Source organism: Clytia hemisphaerica, unplaced genomic scaffold (assembly GCF_902728285.1).
Source record: "Clytia hemisphaerica strain Z4C2 unplaced genomic scaffold, Clytia hemisphaerica genome assembly, whole genome shotgun sequence".
Taxonomy (NCBI): domain Eukaryota; kingdom Metazoa; phylum Cnidaria; class Hydrozoa; order Leptothecata; family Clytiidae; genus Clytia; species Clytia hemisphaerica.
This window is the reverse complement of record NW_027103262.1, coordinates 1,063,417-1,084,079: the sequence shown is the minus strand read 5'-3', so window position 1 is coordinate 1,084,079 and position 20,663 is coordinate 1,063,417. Positions and strand designations below refer to the sequence as shown.

Sequence of the window (20,663 nt, the reverse complement as noted above, 5' to 3'; positions counted from 1 at the left end):
CTTGCCTCACTTCAACAGAGACATTCAAGGAGTCAACATCAAATTAGTCTCTTATCAATGCAAACTTAGTCACTTTTCATACACTTGGTGTTAGTCATACACACCCTGTGTACATGCTGCCTACACAGCTTTCACATTCAGGCCAGCTGGTGAGTTTTTCTCTTTTTGCTTTCCCTTCCTTTGCCTTTTGCTTCATTACAGTGGCTATTAGGTTTAAGATACATTTTCATTACTTATTTTCTACCAGCATTCATTTATACTTAGCTTACACATAGAACTTTGTCATTCAAACTTCAACTTTTATTTTATTTTCATATATACATTAGGACTTAGTTTTTGTTCAATTTTCTATTTCAGTTTGAACATATCCAATGCACACTACAGTGTTAACCGTTACGAACACGGCTTCCGCCTACCTTCATTGACTCCTATCCTGTTTGCTCATCTCTGACCCCACATTCAAACAGAGCCGCTATCAACCGTTATCAACATAAACTGATGCATCACCACATCACGCACTGTTCAATCAACATTCACCGACCAACCGCTGTTTGGTAGATGAGTTATAACTTGAGACCGAAAAATCGTTTCAACTTCAAGACTTATGGAAACACTGGGAATAAGACTCAACTCAACTCAACCGTAAGTGATACAACTCACTTGTCGTCCGACTCAACTCACTTGTCGTCCGACTCAACTCACTTGTCGTCCGACTCAACTCACTTGTCGTCCGACTCAACTCACTTGTCGTCCGACTCAACTCACTTGTCGTCCGACTCAATTCACTTGTCGTCCGACTCAACTCACTTGTCGTCCGACTCAACTCACTTGTCGTCCGACTCAACTCACTTGTCGTCCGACTCAACTCACTTGTCGTCCGACTCAACTCACTTGTCGTCCGACTCAACTCACTTGTCGTCCGACTCAACTCACTTGTCGTCCGACTCAACTCACTTGTCGTCCGACTCAACTCACTTGTCGTCCGACTCGAATCAATTGTCGTCCGACCAACTTCAACCGTCGTCCGACCAACTTCAACCGTCGTCCGACCAACTTCAACCGTCGTCCGACCAACTTCAACCGTCGTCCGACCAACTTCAACTGTCGTCCGACCAACTTCAACTGTCGTCCGACCAACTTCAACTGTCGTCCGACCAACTTCAACTGTCGTCCGACCAACTTCAACCGTCGTCCGACCAAGTCATCCAAATGGACGGTAAACCAGAAGTTAAAGCATTGTTGTTCTCGCTCATTGGCTATCAAGATGAAATCCTTGACATCATTCAAGACTTTGCTCCACCTCTAATCAAACAATCGACTGATGTCATGAAACGTTGCATCACTGACATCCAGGCGCTCCGCAAGAAGTACAGAGATAAAGATAGAGAGCTACGTTTCTTACTCCAAGACCATCGAGACTCTCTGGAAAACTATGAACAAAAATATGGTAAGCCATACTCTTCAACAATTAATGAGGTTGCTACCTATGTCCAAATTATTCAGAAACAAATTCAAGATATTGATCTTACCACTACCAAAGAGACTCAATCTGTCAATTCTCAAAAATCAACCTTTATCGCTGAAGAAGCTACACGGGCAATAGAATATCTCACCAAAGTCTTTACCGTCACCATCACAACTGTTACAAATGATGACTTGAAATTACGCAAAAAGCAACTACAATCACGCATGTCAGAAGTTAGCACTATCTCAGAAAACCTAAAGGAACTGATTGAACTCAACACCAGTGCAGCAGTCTATGGTCCAATCAAGACAAACTACGATACACTTCACAAATCTGCTCAACAGTATGAAAAGACCATAAACGATGAAATGAAATCTCGAGAACTTGATAAACTTGACTCTTTCAAAAAGGTTCAACTAAATATCAAATTGCCCAAATTCATTGGTTACGAAGCTGAGATTGATATTTACACATTCATTGACAACTTCAAAAAACTTTATTCTGATCACGTACCAACATCCTTACAACCAGACTTTGTGAAAAACAATCACCTTGGAAAACATGCGTTTGAACTTGTTAAGAACGTAAATGACATCGATGAAATCTGGCTTCGACTCAAGGACGCCTTTGGAGACCGAAAGCTACTACTTTCGCAAAAGCTCGCAACCCTCACATCCATTGATATGAAGGTTAAAGACTCAACCAAGATCACAGAATCGCTCAGCAAAATCGTCAATACCATGCGAGATTTGATGCTTCTAGCCTCAACGCATCACATCGAGAATGAATTATACTATGGGGACGCACTTACACACCTCTCAAACAAGTTGGGCCAAAGCAGACTGATGAGATGGCTTACATACAGCTGTGACAATCCGAGAGAGGGAAAATATAAATGGAAGCTCATGATCGACTTTTTGGAGAAGGAGATCAAAATCCAACAACAAGTTACCATCCTTCACTCAAATGTTGGCACCACCCCTGGGAAAGACAAGGATAAAGATGGAAGGCAGAAAGGAAGAGGATCATCCTACTTTGGTCAACAACCAAGACAACCAACACCACCTCAACAACCATCATTGTCAACATGCTTCATTTGTGGTGCCAATGATCACGTTCCGACCAATGGCCCGAAGAACACCAAGCTGATACAATACTTCTCGTGTAAGACGTTCGTAGACATGACAGCCGACCAACGTCTGAAGTTCCTCAAAGACAACAGCCTGTGCCATCAATGCCTCTACCCTGGAGCGAAGATCAGCACAGGCAAACACAATGAAGGGAGATGTCAACACAGATTTATTTGTCAACATCCGTCACACGCTAATGAAAAGATCAAGAAGCATATCCTTGTCTGCGACGAACACAAGCTGGAACAAGTCAACAAGGACATCCTGGAACACTACAAGGACGTTTGCATCCGAAAACATCCACTACCAACCTATTCAAAGGACATCAGGATTTATCATAGTACATTCAAATCAAATCATCATCAACAAGTGGATGACTCAAACAATGCTATCTTTATGCTACAGTCAATCTGCATCAACAAGCAAACGTACACGATCTTCTACGACACTGGCTGCAGTGACTTTGTCAGTCGCTTCGAAGCAGTCAGACACCTGGGACCCAACGCTGTCAAACACTCATCATACGAAGTCGAAATGAATGGTGTTGGTGGCTCAAAGAATGTATCAAGACGTGGTATCTACAAAATATCAATTCCACTCAGCCATGGATCACAAGCCGTGATGATTGGCCCATGTATGGATCGTATCACTGAAACCTTTCCACAATATCCACTACAGGGAAAAGTTTACGATGACATCAAAGATTGCTACATCAAGGAAGGTAACAATATTCAATTCCTTCCTAGCGTTCCTAAATCAATCGGAGGTGATGTAGATTTCATGATTGGGATGAAGTACAATCGCTATTTTCCAGAACCTGTCTTTCAACTACCATCCGGACTTACCATATACAGATCACAGTTCGTCAACACAGATGGTTCATTTGGCATCATTGGGGGACCTCATGAGGTCTTCAACAGGATTGGTGCAGCACACTTATCAACACACTTTGTATCAAACCAACTTCGTCTTTTTCACAATGGGTATGACGTTAATCCAGACATTCGTTTACTCGGTTATCTATCACAAATTGGTGACGTCTTCAACAGTAAGAGTAATCATTTTGATGATGAACAATCAACAATCAACACCTTCAACGAAGCAGAACGTGCTGGAAGTGAACAAACTTTTCGTTGCGTCAGTTGCAGAGGATGTGCCAAATGCAAAAACCTCACCAACGAGATCATGAGCATCAAAGAAGAAACTGAACAACAATTCATAGATGATTCTGTCACAGTGGACATACAAAACCACCAGTCAATTGCTACTCTTCCACTCATGGACAGTCCAAGCAGATTATCTCCAAATCGAGGCATTGCTCTCAAAGTGTATAATCAACAGCTTCACAGACTCGTCAAAAACCCTGATGACAAAGATGACATCATTAACTCCGAACACAAACTCCAAAAACTTGGCTACGTCGACTATGTCAAAAACCTCCCGAAGGAAATGCAACAGTCATTGGCGCAATCAAATCTACAAAATTACATCCCATGGCGCGCCGTTTGGAAAGAATCATCAGTATCAACACCATGTCGGGTGGTATTCGATGCATCCATGACCACCAACTCTGGATTTTCGCTCAATGACCTTCTCGCCAAGGGAAGGAATAACATGAACCGTCTTGTTGACATCTTCGTGCGGTGGAGGTGTCACTCCGTGGTTTTCCACACAGATGTTCAAAAAATGTACAATTCAATCAAACTACATCCAAGCCACTGGGGTCTTCAGCGTTACCTTTGGCAAGATCAGCTCGACTCTACAAAGCCACCAGAAGAAAAAGTGATCAAAACCCTCATATATGGTATCAAATCAAGTGGCAATCAAGCAGAAAGAGGATTGAGGGAAACTGCACGACTGTTCAAAGAGGAGTATCCACAAATCCATCAAATAGTTTCAAACGATGTGTATGTCGATGATTGCCTATCAGGAGCACCAACAGTCAACTTGGCCCACAAACTGGCAGACAATCTTGAAGTTGTCATCAGTCATGGTGGTTTCAGTCTAAAAGGGTTCACTTTCTCTGGACAAAGACCACAAGAATCACTATCAAATGATGGAGAAACAGTATCAGTGGCTGGACTTAGATGGTTCCCTCATGAAGACGAAATCTCACTCGATGTACAACAGCTCAACTTTGCCAAGAAGTCACGAGGGCGAAAACCAACACTGCAATCTACAATCCCAAAGGATCTAACTCGACGTCAATGTGTTGCCAAAGTTGCAGAGTTATATGACATCACCGGACTTATCACTCCAATTGTAGCAACCATGAAGTTGGACCTCCACGATCTGGTCAAAAGAAAGATGGATTGGGATGATGTCCTTCCAGATAACCTCAGAAGTCTCTGGATCAATCATTTCGAGATGATGGATGAAATCAAGAAAGTCAGATTCAAACGTGCAATCATCCCAGACGATGCAGCAAACTTGGACATCCAGACACTTGAATTTGGTGATGCCAGCAAATATCTTGTCTGTATCGCTATTTATGTCAGATTCCAAAGGAAAAATGGATTGCATTCGTGTCAACTCATATTTGGTCGTTCAAAACTGATTTCACAAGAGTACACCCAACCAAGGGCTGAATTGTTTGCTTCAATGATCAATGCTCATTCAGGACATACCATCAAACAAGCCCTCAAAGACAAGCACAAGTCTTCCATAAAATTCACAGATTCACAGATCACATTATATTGGATTAGCAATGACAACCTGAATCTCAAGCAATGGACAAGAAATAGAGTTTCAGAAATACACCGATTCACAGATATCAATGAATGGAAATACTTAAAGTCCGAAGACATGATCGCAGACTTGGGCACAAGAAGATGTGAATCAATCAAAGAAATAGATCAAAATTCTCACTGGATCCAAGGATATCCATGGATGAATCAAGACGCATCAACATTTCCAGACCAATCAGTTCAGGAAATCTCACTCAATGCTCAGGAGAAACAACTCATGAAAAAGGAATCAAGGGATGATGATCGAAAAGAAGTTATCAATTGCTTCATTTCCTCCACAAAACTAACACTTCCTGAGGCTATATCAGACAGGTACAAGTTATCATGCTACTTGTTGGATCCCAACTTCAAAAGATTTCACACGGTCATCAGAATCATGGGATATGTCATCAAATACATCAATGCTCTTCGAAAGAAATTTACCATAACTTCTAAAATCAATCCTCTAAATCAATTACCATCTTTGACCGATGAGGATATCAGCAACTCCAGACAATACTTCTTCAAGAAGGCAACACAAGAGGTGAAGCACTTCAACGATCGATCAAAGTTCAAGAAGATCTCAGAGGAAAAGGATGGAATTCTTTACTTCACTGGACGTATCCTGCCAACCGATCAAATCTCTACACTTGGAAAGGCAACATCCACGATGAAGGACCTCACTGCTTCAACCTTTTGCGTCCCACTTGTCGACAAGAATTCCCCATTGGCATATTCAATTATTATGGACATTCATTGGAATCACCCCACCGCTATGCACTCAGGAGTGGAAACAACATGGCGTTACGTTCTTCAGCAATGTTATATCTTAGAAGGACGATCACTGGTCAAGATGGTCAGATCATCCTGTCCACGATGTCGCTACCTGCTAAAGCGGAAGTTCAATGTCATCATGGGTCCTCTCTCAGAGGATAATCTCAAAATTGCACCTGCTTTCTACACCACAATGACTGATCTGGCTGGTCCATTCTTATCATACTCCCAGCATCACAAACGAACCACAGTCAAGATTTGGCTGGTAGTATTTTGCTGTGCAACAACGACATCAACAAAAATCAAGGTCATGGATAATTATGACACTCTTGCTTTTCTTCAAGCATTTACAAGATTGGCATGTGAAGTGGGCTATCCAAAAAAGCTACTTGTGGATGAGGGAAGTCAACTAATAAAAGCATGTGAAACCATGGAATTGAACCTCGTCGATATTCAACAACATCTACATTCCAAGCTCAACATTGAATTTGCCACGTGTCCTGTTGGAGGACATAATGTTCATGGTCGGGTTGAGAGAAAGATATCTGAAATCAAGAAGTCAATTGAAAAATCTATCAACAAAGAACGTCTATCCATATTGCATTGGGAAACACTTGCATCAACCATCTCAAACACAATCAACAATTTACCACTAGCTGTTGGAAATCATAAACATTTCGAGATGTCAGATCTACTAACTCCAAATCGTCTACTTCTTGGGCGTAACAATGAAAGATCACCTACAGAACCATTATCTGTGTCTAATGACTACGACAAGATCATTAGAACAAACAAAAAGATTTACGACACTTGGTTTGAGTGCTGGCTCACGGCTCATGTACCTAACTTGATGAGTCAACCAAAATGGTTCAACAACGACACAGACATAAAAACTGGAGATATCGTGCTTTTTACAAAGCAAGAGTCAAGTCTTGCACCTACTTATCAATTTGGTCGAATTCAGAACGTCAACAATGGTCGTGACGGAAAGATTCGTGAAGTTGATGTCGAATATGTAAACAATAACGAGAAAACCAAACGTGCAACCCATCGTTCAGTCCGTTCATTGATATTGATCCATGGTATTGATGAAATTGATATCACCTCACAATTGTATGGGTTGAAGAATTGAATCCTTAGTTTATAATCATCAAAAAAAAAACAAAAAAAAAACACATTTTTCATTCTGTTGGGGGAGTGTTAAGGCAGGCAACCTTAAGTTCTCAAAATCTCAGAGTCCCAAACAACACTCCCACCATTTTTCACAGTGTCATTTTCTGTGTCTTCATTTGTTTTTGTCATGTTTGTTTACATTTTTCAGTTTGGTCTGCAATTTACACACTTTTCTACCACTTTTGGTATTTTTCTTTAGTTTTGTGAAATTTATATGTTTGGTCAGTATTTTATTCATTAATTTATGTCAATTCAATATCTACTTTGCATTTTCACTAATTTATTTCATTTTTTGTCAAATTAATTTTTGGTCTGTAATTTATGCATCTGTTCTGCAGAATGCATAAATAGAGGTCATCTCAGCCACTTGCCTCACTTCAACAGAGACATTCAAGGAGTCAACATCAAATTAGTCTCTTATCAATGCAAACTTAGTCACTTTTCATACACTTGGTGTTAGTCATACACACCCTGTGTACATGCTGCCTACACAGCTTTCACATTCAGGCCAGCTGGTGAGTTTTTCTCTTTTTGCTTTCCCTTCCTTTGCCTTTTGCTTCATTACAGTGGCTATTAGGTTTAAGATACATTTTCATTACTTATTTTCTACCAGCATTCATTTATACTTAGCTTACACATAGAACTTTGTCATTCAAACTTCAACTTTTATTTTATTTTCATATATACATTAGGACTTAGTTTTTGTTCAATTTTCTATTTCAGTTTGAACATATCCAATGCACACTACAGTGTTAACCGTTACGAACACGGCTTCCGCCTACCTTCATTGACTCCTATCCTGTTTGCTCATCTCTGACCCCACACCTATCCTCCCATTGCAAAACATCATTGTTGTTTTTATTTGAATGCTATTTGATTATTTTTAGCCCTGCTATTTTATGTTACCTACCTTTCAGGGGAAAAATTTTGCGAATGACCGAAAAAAGTTTTTTCAGAGGGAATTCAATTCACGGGCGAATATTTTTGTCTGAAAATTGCAAAAACCTGTTTTAAGACCTGAAATATTTGCGGATGGCTAGAAAAGATAAGGGTAACTTAATTTGGCGAATTTTGACAACATTTTCTTTATTCGCCATCAAAATTTCTTACCTTACAAAGGTAGTTCAACAAATAAAAAAATGTGTTTGGATTCTTGGAGATTCGTCAATTGAGAAGAACACTTAATTAAAGTCTCGGTTTTAACTTCTATTTTTATAGAATTATAAGAACCGGTCTGACACATTCCTGGGTCAATACACCGTTTAGGAGTCTCGCCTCCTCCACCGTGAAAACGGTAGGTAAAAATGCGCACTTTAGTACTGTGGAAGCTTAGAGGAATGTAAACATTGTCAATTTTTTTCTTTCCTTTAAAAAGAATGATTTATATATTTGAGCATGATATCATGAACATGATGATATCAATGATAATTTTATGGATCTCTCCTGAAAATTTCACAAAAATGTTTCCTCATGAAAACCAAATTTTTACCTGCCTACCGTTTCTGTTAAGCTCTCTCCCGTAGTTTCCCGCGATCACTAAAATCAAAACAATGGAAAATTGTTTGGACGCGTGCGCAGTCGACACTACTAAACGGTGTATTTCTAAAAGCTTTTCAGAAGGTGATGAAACTTTTTCCTTGTTGGCTATGACAATTTTTTTGGCAGTGTAATTGACTGTAATTATCAAACGTCCCAGTGAGGATAGAGATCCGTCTTGCTTTGTAAAAACAGTAAAAACGACTTTTGAATTTCGGCCTAGCTCGGCGTTTTATTTTAAGCCAACCAATGAATTTGCTTGAAAGATTCGGGTCATTAAAATACATTTCCGTGATTGCGCAATATGCACTTTCGTTTTCCAATGCATCCAATCAGAAGATAGGATTTTGAGCCGACGCTTCGACTTTTTGAACAAATTTTCGACTTCATCAATTTATCGATGCTCTTAGTTCATCTTGCTCACATATTTAATGAGTTTCTTCTCAATTTACAGTGATTTATTTGAAAAAACTTCCACTGAGAAAATATTTTGATTTTGTACTGGCAAGGTAAGATTGTTTTGGTATTCCAAGTTGGCAGATCTTACTGCAACTCACATTTGATATCATTTCAGCCGTCAGAAAATTTAGTTTTAGTCGCTAACTTGGTTTGAGTCAAACTTTGTTTTGTAAGGAGAATTTTGAAGAGGGCGCAAGCAAGCTAGCAGAAGTCCTTCGAAAAGGTGTGGTGACACAAAGACGAACTTTGTCTGGCAATTCCTTGAGTTTGAATCCTGAACAACGGTGCAATAAAAGGTGAGTTTTCATTATCAGTTAGGGCATCACTATCAGTGTGTTTATGCCCTCATCCAAATGTCAATCTTTGTTCGTAGTAATCCTTCCCTGTAAAATTTGAGCAGGTCAGTGATGAGTTTATAGTTGGTCAGAGGATAAATTTGTCTGATTGTTGATGCTGTGCTGTGGCAAGAATGACCCAAAATAAAATTTATTCCTGAACATCTGAAACAATCCACTCTTGTCTTGATTTCACCTTCCTAACTGTCTTCAACCCCCAAAACACATCTGTGTAGTGGTTTCACACTGGTTTTTTTGTTGTATTGTTGTTCGCCCCGGTGTACTTTTGTTTGCAACAGTCAGGGAAAACCCTCAATTGCAGTAGTTTTCATTTGTGGTTGTCCTATAAAAGCTTATAAACGGCTACATACAGTGCTGGTCAACAAAGAAGATAAAAAAAAATCGTATGAGAAGAAAGCTTTTCTTTATTAAAAGAATCTGATCAAGGAATTTAATTATTTTGAAAATATTTTATCTGTGCGATAAAAAGATATGATCAATTAATATGGTCACATCCCTCGTCTAATTCCGACACCTTTATTCAGAAAAAGGAATAATATGAAAGCTTGAATCACTGATTGAAAAAGGATTATTCCTCTCTGACCACTTTTAAGTGGCTTAAAAGCAAAGAAAAACAGTTTCAACCTTTCTACAAATTTCAGCTGATAAAAAGGGTGTCGGAATTAGAGGACGAGTGTCGACATTAGACCAAGTTACAATATCGATTCTTCCACAACTAACGTCAAATTGCATTGACGCTAATTTGAAAACCCCGCACCCCCACCTCTTAACGTCAAAGTTGAAAATTTATCAAAGAAACTCTAAACTTTCTCCTTCACTTTCATCGTTGTTACGTCAGCCATCTATAATTTCACTATGGCTTGCTCAGTTTACATTTAAAAAATAATGGAGATAATTTCTAAACTTTTTTCGCAAGGTTGCGGGAATTAATTATCTCCTTAATCATAATCAACAGAATAGTGGCATTTTACAAAAATAACCGGCCATTGGCAAAATCAAGGGCTGCGCAGACCGTCTAAACAAAAGGAGCACAAGACATTAACATCAGGCCTTTTGTTTTGGTTTAAATTGTTTCTTAAATATACTGCAATTGTGGTATATGTAAAAGTGGCGTTTAAACCGCAATTGCAGGGAAAAATTACTACCTTAAGTGGATTAAATTTCGCGTGGATTAATTTTCGCGGTTTTCGCGATTTTTGGCCGTTTTCGCGAAATTTTGTCCACTCGAAATATTTAAAATCTAAAAATTAGCCAAAACCTCTTGGAAAATGAAAGAAATCGGGTGAAAAAGAGGCTGATTCGCAAAATTTTGTCCACGCAAAATTTTTAGATTCTTGATTCGCGAAAAAAAGTCCACGCAAAAATTTATCCACTTAAGGTACCACAATTGAGGGTTTTCCCTAAATGTGCAACTGTGCCTTATGAGAATATCATTTGTTACCTGTGTGGTAAGATTGAATATGGATGCCTCGCCCCTCTCGGAAATTAATAAACCAACAGTTTACTGTTAAGTTGCACTTCCACATCAAGTAGCTTCTGCATCTATGATTAGGAGATCATGGCCGCAGAACCATGTGATACACTGAAAATGTATGGAAAGTCATTTTTAAACAAAACCCACCTTTAAACCTCATTTATTCCACTCACTTCAAATCTTCCTAGCATAAAGAAATGGGGTTTAAAGTAACTAAAAATCCCTTGAGTAAGATTTTTTTGTCAGAATTAGCTTTTTAAAGCAGGCTTTTATTATCTTTAGGAAATGGCAGCCATAAGAAAGAAGCTGGTGATTGTTGGTGATGGTGCTTGTGGTAAAACTTGTTTATTGATTGTATTTTCAAAGGATCAATTTCCAGAAGTCTATGTACCCACTGTTTTCGAAAATTATGTTGCAGATATTGAAGTAGATGGTAAACAAGTGGAATTAGCTTTATGGGATACCGCAGGACAAGAAGATTACGATAGGCTTCGACCATTATCATATCCAGATACAGATGTCATTTTAATGTGTTTTTCCATAGACTCACCAGACAGTTTAGAAAATATTCCAGAGAAATGGACTCCAGAAGTAAAACACTTTTGTCCTAATGTGCCTATTATTCTTGTTGGTAATAAGAAAGATTTACGTAATGATGAAAACACAAAGTGGGAACTCCAAAAGCAAAAACAAGAGCCAGTCAAGATGGAAGAAGGAGAGGTTATGGCTAACAAGATAAGTGCTTATGCATATCTTGAATGCTCTGCAAAATCAAAGGAAGGTGTCCGTGAAGTTTTTGAAACAGCAACACGTGCTGCTCTTCAATCAAAGAAGAAAAAGAAGAAGGGTTGTGTTTTGATCTAAATCAAAGGAGCTAAATCTTTATCAAAATGGTTGAAATGAACGTTGAATGAAACATCAGAAGCTGAATTCAGAAAACTCAAAGTTGGAGTGTTCCCTGAATAACGATGCTGGTACGAATACAAAATTTAAAAGACTTGGATATTAAAAACATTCCATTCCACTGTGACCACACTAAGAACTGTACTTTTGAAGAGGGATTTGATGCTCAGCAAGCTTCACATAATATTACTTAACAGTTTCTTTTTTTGTTAATAAAGTAGCCCAAAACATTTTTAATTTGAGTCGAATTGACTATATTACTATGAATTAAAATCTTAGTTTGCATTTTGACAACAAACTTTCAAATAATCATTCATTTATGAGTATAAACCAGCTAACGAGTTATCGTGATTTTTTTCCTTTTTAAATACTTACTAAACAATGCCATTTGGTTCCTCTAGATGTGTTTATTTTGAAATAACTTTTCTGTGTATGTAGTAATTTTATTATAAACAAGGACAAAAGAAAAAAATTATTTCTGGCATCATAATGTCTGCCATATCTTTAGTGGGTTAATTTACTTTGGGAAATTTTTCAATCTTCTACATAAGTTTTAGATTTTGAAAAAAAGAGCCATAGTTTAAAAAGTAATCCACACAAAGATGTTCTGGGCTCAATTTTCTTTAGCTTATGTCAATGGATTCTTGGTTTTCTTTCTCAATTAATTTGGTAGGCAATAAAATTGTTTTATTCTTTTCAATTTCCAAGCAGTCCCAGTAAAGGTTTTGCAAATTTATGTATATATAAACCGTTAAAAAAGCAGTGCTTATGCTTTTCTGTATACAATATAATAACTAAAAATTGTAGACATTTTCCCTGTTTTTATTATTGTTATTGTACTCGAGATAATAGCTAGAAATGTGTTATAAAATTATGAATTTACTTTAAAATGTATTTTTTTAGAAAACAAGTTTGTTGGTCAACTTGACTTTAAAAACTTAAAAATTGTCGCTTTTTGATGATTTAAAAATTTTGAGACTTTAAATTTGAATTTTTAAAATGAGCTTTGGTTCCTTACAATATTAAGTCAGATTAAGTATAAAATTATTACAAAAATTGAGGTTTATTATTTTCCAGCGAATTGCAACTTTTTTTTTCTTTAAACAAACTTATGGTTGACTTTTACTAGGATTCCATCCAGTCATTTAAATAATGACTTTTTAAGCTTTGATTAATTCTGTTTCTAGTTATTTAAATTACAATGTGTTCTTTTATCTCTTTTTAGAATATAAAAATGAAAAAGACACAGAAAGAAAATTGTTGTCTTTGGTGATAGCCAATGTGAAGAAACATGTTTACTAACTTTTTTTTCAGAGGTGGATACATTAAAAACTCAATCCCTGGGATCTGTGAAACATCTCTGATCGATTTTGATGTGTATGGTATCATGGAGGTATAAAGAAACAGGAGATGTTTGCTATTGTAACCAAGCTCGCCCTATGATATTAAAAAGTTACGATGTATGCATGCTCATAATCTCGTATATACGCATTTTTAATTAGCTCTTTTATCCATAGGTGAAATCTTATTGACTAATTTAAGCTTTAGAAAGAAGATGAGACAAGATTCATTGTTTCTGACGTATCAGTATAAGAAAATATCTGGACTAAAAAAAGGCCTGTGAACTTGGCAATCCTTCATCAAATGGTAAGATTTTAATAATCAATGTTTTCTTTAAGGTCACCTCTATTGCTTGAGACTTGCATCCAAAATTGTCTACAAATGGAGTCTGAAATCGTTTGTGCTTATAAAGAACTTTTCATTTTCTGGCAAAATATATCTTTTCAAAACAAAACCTAACGATTAACGAAATTGGACATAAACTTGTTTTGTGGGTGAAGTTTTATTTAATTTTCGCATATTAGAAGGCTAGAAATCTTCAATACTGATAGTTAGAATGTTCAGAGCAATGTTGAGAGTTCTACTAAAGTGAGTGGTATTTTGTCGGGCGAGCCTAGTATTTTCTTTTGGTATATTTCATAAAAGAAATAAAATAACGACCTATTGACCGACTAATTCAACTCCTGTTTTTCTTTATACCTCCGTGATGGTATCCAGTTTGAGTTGGCAGATTGGGACACATTGAATGATGAAAGTCCAGAAAATTTTCGACCACTGGCATATCCAGATACTGCTGATGTCATTATTTTATGTTTTTCTATTGATTCCCTTGACACCTTGAGTATCATAGAGACAGAATTGTTTCCAGAAGTTAATGAGAATTGCCCTCCTGACATTACCTATATTTTGACAAAAGTTGCACTCTTTACTCGGGGAATACTAGGTCGAACAATTTCCTACCCTGTCACTTTTTTCTAGCCTCATAAAAAGCAATTGTTCTAACTGTACTCTCTATATTTTTAGCTTGAAATAAAAACATAAACAATCATTAATAAATAAACTAAACAACTATGGAGCACTGTAGAAAGTTGGTTATAGTTGGAGATGACTCGATTGGGAAAACCAGCCTGTTATATGTTTATAAAAGTAAACAATTCCTAACCGACTATGTTCCAGAGGTGTTTGTTGAGGGTGGTTACTTAGCTAAAATCACACTGGATATTGACAACTCTGTTGAATTAGTTTTTTGGGATACCATTGGTCATAGACAGTATGATCGCTTACGACCTTTATCTTATTATGATACAGATGTATTACTGTTATGTTTTGCTGTTGAACAGCCAGACAGTTTAAAAAACATAAGCGAAAAATGGGCAGACGAAGTAAGACATTTTTGTCCCAAAGTTCCTATAATACTTGTTGCAAATAAAACTGATCTGAGATATGATGATCAGATAATATTTAATTTGAACGAGTCAAATCAAGAACCTATTCAGACGAAACAAGGCCAAGAAATGGCTCAGAAAATAGGTGCTTTCGCATATTTAGAATGCTCGGCAAAGTTGAATGAAGGGGTTAAAGAAGTTTTAGATACAGCAGCAAGAGCAGCTTCTTTGCAATCCAACAAAAAACGAAGAGGGAACAGTAGAGGTTGCGTTTTGCTGTGATCAAATTAAAATATTTTCCTATCCATAGGTTCTCATAATCATTCAAAATGACTCCCTGATTTTTGCCTTAGACACTCATTTTTAAACAAATAACATCAAATTTACCTGAATTTACATCAAAAGGACACCACCAATTATTATTTTTTTATTTTTTCCCAGAACTGACCTTGCGAATAAGTCTTGTTATATAATACATACTGTCTATAATTTTAGCCTAAAAAAAGATTGTCAACAAACATTCATAACTGAACAATATGAATAACTACGAAGCACAATAAAAAGTTGGTTATAGTTGGAGATGACTCGATTGGGAAAACAAGCTTGTTATGGGTCTATGTACGCAAACAATTTCCAACCGACTGGATTCCAACTGTGTTTGAGAGTTACATAGCCACAATCATATTGGATACTGATAACTTCGTTGAATTAGCTTTTTGGGATACTGCTGGTCAAAGACAGTATGATCGCTTAAGACCTTTATCTTATCACTACGTTGATGTATTTCTGTTATGTTTTGCTGTTGAACAGCCAGACAGTTTAAAAAACATTGAAGAAAAGTGGGCAAACGAAGTCAGACATTTTTGTCCCAAAGTTCCTATAATACTTGTTGCAAATAAAACTGATCTTCGAGATGATGATCAGATAATATTTAATTTGAACGAGTCAAATCAAGAACCTATTCAGACGAAACAAGGCCAAGAAATGGCCCAGAAAATTGGTGCTTTCACATATTTAGAATGCTCAGCAAAGTTGAACGAAGGGGTTAAAGAAGTTTTTGATACAGCAGCGAGGGCTTCTTTGCAATCCATCAAAAAACGAGGTTGTGTGTTGCTATAATAAGGAGATATTGAGATTTATTAACCCGAGTTGAATATAAATTACCGAGGGCTAATAAATCTAATAACCAACGAAAACCTATTATATGTTTTAATAATATATCCAAAGGCAAAATTAAAACATTATGTAAATAGAGTCTGCCTCAAAATAATTTGCAGCTGAGACAAAAATGGCTGTAACTTTTGGTAGAATTCGAATCAAGCGATTTTATGCTTGTTGAAAAAATACTTGAGTGAAATATTATCAAGTAAAAAAAATTGAAAAATAAAGAAAAATGAAAATGAAAAATGAAGAAGAAAAAAATCAACTTCTTGTAGAAATGTGGTATAACTACCATTTTCACAGGAGTGATTCTTCAATCTTAGATCATCATCACTGTGAAAAACTTTTTCAAAAATATTCATTCAATCAAAAGATATCACACAAGAATTATTGCTGGTTGACTCTATAAAGTAGTGAAGAACTACAAAAAAACAACTTACAGCACCTGACCCCGAGAATGTAGTAAACCCCGAGAATGTAGGTTTCTCATTTTTTAGCATGGTAGCCCTAACGATAGTTCAACTTCATAAAAGGTTGTTTCAGAGCATACTGTTACATATTACTGATTATTTCTAGAGGTAAAATTTTAACTTGAATTGATTATTCAGGCCAAAATCTGAATCGAAGTTGATTGGATACTACTCGAATTGAGACATTTTTTTAATAAATCCTCTCTAAATCGAAATCTATTGGAATTAAGTTATGATGATAGGGTATTTTCTTATTCCTAATGAACTAAGGAAATGCGGAAAATAGTTCATTTCAATATTTATTGTTCTAAGTTAGATATTTTAACGAAAATGTTTGACCTACTTTTTGGGGTCAGTTGACCTACAATTTGGGAGCCTTCATAACCCGACATAAAAAGTTTGTCAAATTATGTAAAACTTTTTTGTTTTACTTTCATAACATGAAAGTATTACCTGAGAGATGATTAATGTTGGGATTTTAAGCTTTTACGACGTTTCCCAGACCCGCTGGGACCCCAGCCCAATCAGAAAATTTGCCTAAGTTTGGAACAATAGAATTTCTATCCCCATTGGGAATTTAGTAGAAATTTTTTGACCCGATGTGGGAAAAGTTCCACCGGGGCTGTGAGGCAGGGATGTTGTTACATTATTCACATATTTTAACACAGAATCTACAACCTACAAAATAAAAACAACTTTTTGTCTCTTCTTTTCGTCCTTTCTTTTACTTTTTATCATTTGTAGCACGATAAAATTAATTTCTTTGTAAATTTTTTGTCAGATTATATTTCAAAAGTATGAATTTCACTTAGAGAACAAAAATTTCCGATGAATACTGAAATTTCGCTCTCAGCAACCGAATCTTTTCACCTACATTCTGGGGGTTAAAAAGCGAAAAAATCCAAATCCCAATTTTCAGAATAACAAAAGCTCTTTAGAATATTGTTTTGGCATAAAATATTTCTAAAATTTCCTGCTATAATTAATTCAATCGAAAAAATATCAACATTTTACAATTACTAGATTTAAAGCCATAAAACCAAACCTGCATTCTGGGGGTTATAACGAAAATGGGAGTCAACTTCAAGGACCAAAAAAATTAGCCTATCTATCAAAAGTAATGAAACAAACCCCTGGGAAAGGATTTTGGGAGTTCAAAATTTCGTTTAAAACATTCAATATTCTTTTAAATGCAAATCTACATCTCTCAGGTCTGATTCAAATTTCACCTACATTCTCGGGGTCAGGTGCTGTATTGTCGATCAACCAATGACAGACTTTGTGTGATATCTTTTGAATGAATATTTCTGAAAAGTTTTTTCGCAGTGATGATGGTCAAAGATTGAAGAATCACTCCTGTGAAAATGGTAATTATACCACATTTCTACAAGAAGTTGATTTTTTTCTTCTTCATTTTTAATTTTCATTTTTCTTTATTTTTCAAATTTCTTTGCTTTATAATATTCCACTCACAAATAGCTTTTCAACGAGCACAAAATTGCAACTTCATTCAAATTCTATCAAAAGTTACAGCCATTTCTGTCTCAGCTGCAAATTATTTTGAGATAGACATATTAATAATATATGTTTAGGCAATGCATCAAGGAATAATGCGTAGCAAACATCCAAAGAGTGCACAATACAGTTGTAGTGCTTCATAAATATGTATTTTCCAAAAATCAAAATGTTAAAAACATAACTAAAAGTTTCATGCACTTACGTACAATAATATATGTTTAGGCAATGCACTTACGTACAATAATATATGTTTAGGCAATGCTTAATTTTTTTTACAATATTTTTGAGCCTGGATATGCTTATTTATTTTTTTTTTTATTTTATTTATAGTAATATATTTCGCAGGTCTATCGACCTCTATGAAATAATCATATTTATTTAACATTTTGTAGGCGCACAGTTGGCCTCTAAATCAGTCGTCTTTACAATATTTCATTTTCAGTAACGCGTAAGTCACAGCAGATCTTCTTGAAATAGAGTCTAGTCCGAGGACTTCCTCTAACCTTTATTTGACTGCCATCCTTTTGTAACTTTGTCTTCTCTTTTGCGTTCCTATGCCATTCTTTGATGGTTTCGCGTTCTTTTTTAGAAAAATCATCGGTTACTCGTAAATCAGTTATAATTTTCTTTAGCTTGTGGACTGATGCTAGAATTTGACGTTTCTCTTCTTCATTTCTTAACACAACTTTTAATGGTCGCCAACGTTTCGTCCTGAACATCTCGTTCTTTCGAGCTCCTATTCTTTCTGCGCTGACTATGTTTACCTTTAGTCCCATTTGGTTGCTCACAAATTCTTCGACGTAATCTTATCACTTGCACTTGTTCGCTGTTCTTCAAGGGTTTCATGTTTGAGTTCACCAATGTTGTGAACAATGATATTGCACTTTGTCAGGTTCAGCCATCGTACTTCTTCTTTCTCTTCTTTGATGAAGTTCTTGATCGTTACCTCTTGTTTCTTTAACTCTGTAATGCTAGCATATGTCTGTTGTTTCATAGTTACCTCTTGCTTCTTCAGTTCTTCTTTGGTAGTTTCTACGTATGTCCTTTGTTTTTTATCTTTAGCGACATCTTCCTTATCTAAAAGTTTCTCGATTTTCTTCTCCAGCCTGTCCAATCGAGCGTTTGTAGATTTATCTCCTTGTTGCTCTCCATTATTAACCTTATCAGTATTTGTTGCCTTGTCCTTACGCACTCTTTCTGTACTTGTTTTGATCTTTTCCAGAAGAATTGGCGTGTAAATGAGTTATACTTCAGTGGTAATTGCATTTAAATTAGCTAGATTAATTAATCACTAATAAATATAGGGAATTTTTTTATGAAATTATTTTTGATAGAACTGAATATTTCTTATTTCTGTAGAATTCTTTGAAGAATAATTTATCTATTTTATATATAAATTTTAAAGGAATTGTAAATTTTTTATATATTTTTGACAATATTGCATTTCTTTTGAATATCTGCAGTTAATAATCGAATTCTTAACTCCTAAATTTTTTTTGAATCTTATGTAAGTATAATCTATCGAGATGTTTATCCCTTTTCCTGCAAAAATATATTTATCTCTTGTCTCATACTTTGGAACACCCCTGTCTCAGTAAATTTACCTACTCTCATTTACAAACTCGACCTCACGCCAGTACGCTGACAAACGAGATTTGTCAAATTATCTTTTGAAAAGTTCCCGAACGGGAAATTCACGTTGTGTACTAAAATTAACCTTTCCAGTGCTTGACATTTTTTGGCCCTTTTTAAAAAATGTGAAATTTTCCAACTTTCGTTTTGAAATCTAAAATTTTAAGCTGGCATGAAAGCTTGTAACTTGAGATTCAAACAATGGTTTTGGTACCATTAGAAAGGTACTTTTATACTCTTTCTAAAAACATTGGGTGCTTTTCCACTGACGGTTTAAGCTAACAAACATGATTAATGTTATTTTTGATAAAGCGATGAATAGCTGAATAGTCCGAACTATTCATATGATTTGTGGATGAAAAGAGATGGTTATCCGTTAATGTTTTCTTTTGAAAAAAATAATTCTATTTCCCACAGCAACAAAGGAGAAAATCGAAAAATCTTTTGTAATTCCTATCCTAATCCGCTTATCCTCGCTCTTTTGTTCTCCTATACATGCCCTCGACCGTTTAGTATTTAGTTTTGGGCCATTCAGCGTTTTATATACTCTCCACTACCGTGAAAAGCACAGGTCTAAATCATATATCGACGCTGTGCCGACTTATCCAGATTCTATTCAGCGCGCAATCAACGAAGAGAAAAGTAACCATGACGACCATCCAAGATCTTGGATGAAATTCAAAGTTGATATTTTTATTCCCATCGTTGAAAACACAACTCAAAAATGTCATCAATGCTTTTTAAAAAGAGTCAGTGATAGAGAATCATAACATAAAGTCTGTCTATCATTTCGATTCAATTAAAGCAAGAATTTATTATAGACACTGGATAACCAACGAGCTATATTTTCATTGATTTCTCATGTTCTAGCCTTGTCCGCAGTAATGACATTATTGTTCACTCTCCTTCCTTCATTAAACGATTTTTCGTCACATTTTAATCATTTTTTTCATCTTAACACAGTCATTTCAATTCCCAAATGAAAATTTACTTTTCCTTAGAGAGGCGAACGCATCAAAATAATTGCTAATTACGTGTCGTTATGACGTTTCATTTGCAAGAAAGATACGAAAAACATGCTATGTATGAAAAATTGAATGTTGACACCAGAATCTTTCAAAATTTAACCTCAATAAAACCACCGATCCACCACGAGCCTC

General features: G+C 36.0%; 3 protein-coding genes across 3 annotated transcripts; all 3 read left to right on the top strand.

The window, feature by feature from the left end:
* Positions 1-9,217: 9,217 nt before the first annotated feature.
* LOC136800277 (ras-like GTP-binding protein RHO) lies at positions 9,218-12,870 on the top strand. The gene is made up of 2 exons (XM_067056901.1): positions 9,218-9,559; positions 11,376-12,870. The coding sequence occupies exon 2, from the start codon at positions 11,379-11,381 to the stop codon at positions 11,955-11,957; it is 579 nt and encodes a 192-aa protein (XP_066913002.1). The 5' UTR covers positions 9,218-9,559; positions 11,376-11,378; the 3' UTR covers positions 11,958-12,870.
* Positions 12,871-14,043: 1,173 nt separating this feature from the next.
* LOC136800235 (ras-like GTP-binding protein RHO) lies at positions 14,044-15,211 on the top strand. The gene has a single exon (XM_067056859.1). It carries the CDS (start codon positions 14,408-14,410, stop codon positions 15,002-15,004), a length of 597 nt encoding a protein of 198 aa, XP_066912960.1. The 5' UTR covers positions 14,044-14,407; the 3' UTR covers positions 15,005-15,211.
* A 51-nt stretch (positions 15,212-15,262) lies between these two features.
* On the top strand, positions 15,263-15,853 carry LOC136799366 (ras-like GTP-binding protein RHO; the record flags this gene model as incomplete). Its single annotated transcript, XM_067056082.1, has 1 exon — positions 15,263-15,853. A coding segment is annotated over one exon (579 nt), but the record flags the coding sequence as incomplete, so codon positions are not given.
* Positions 15,854-20,663: the final 4,810 nt, after the last annotated feature.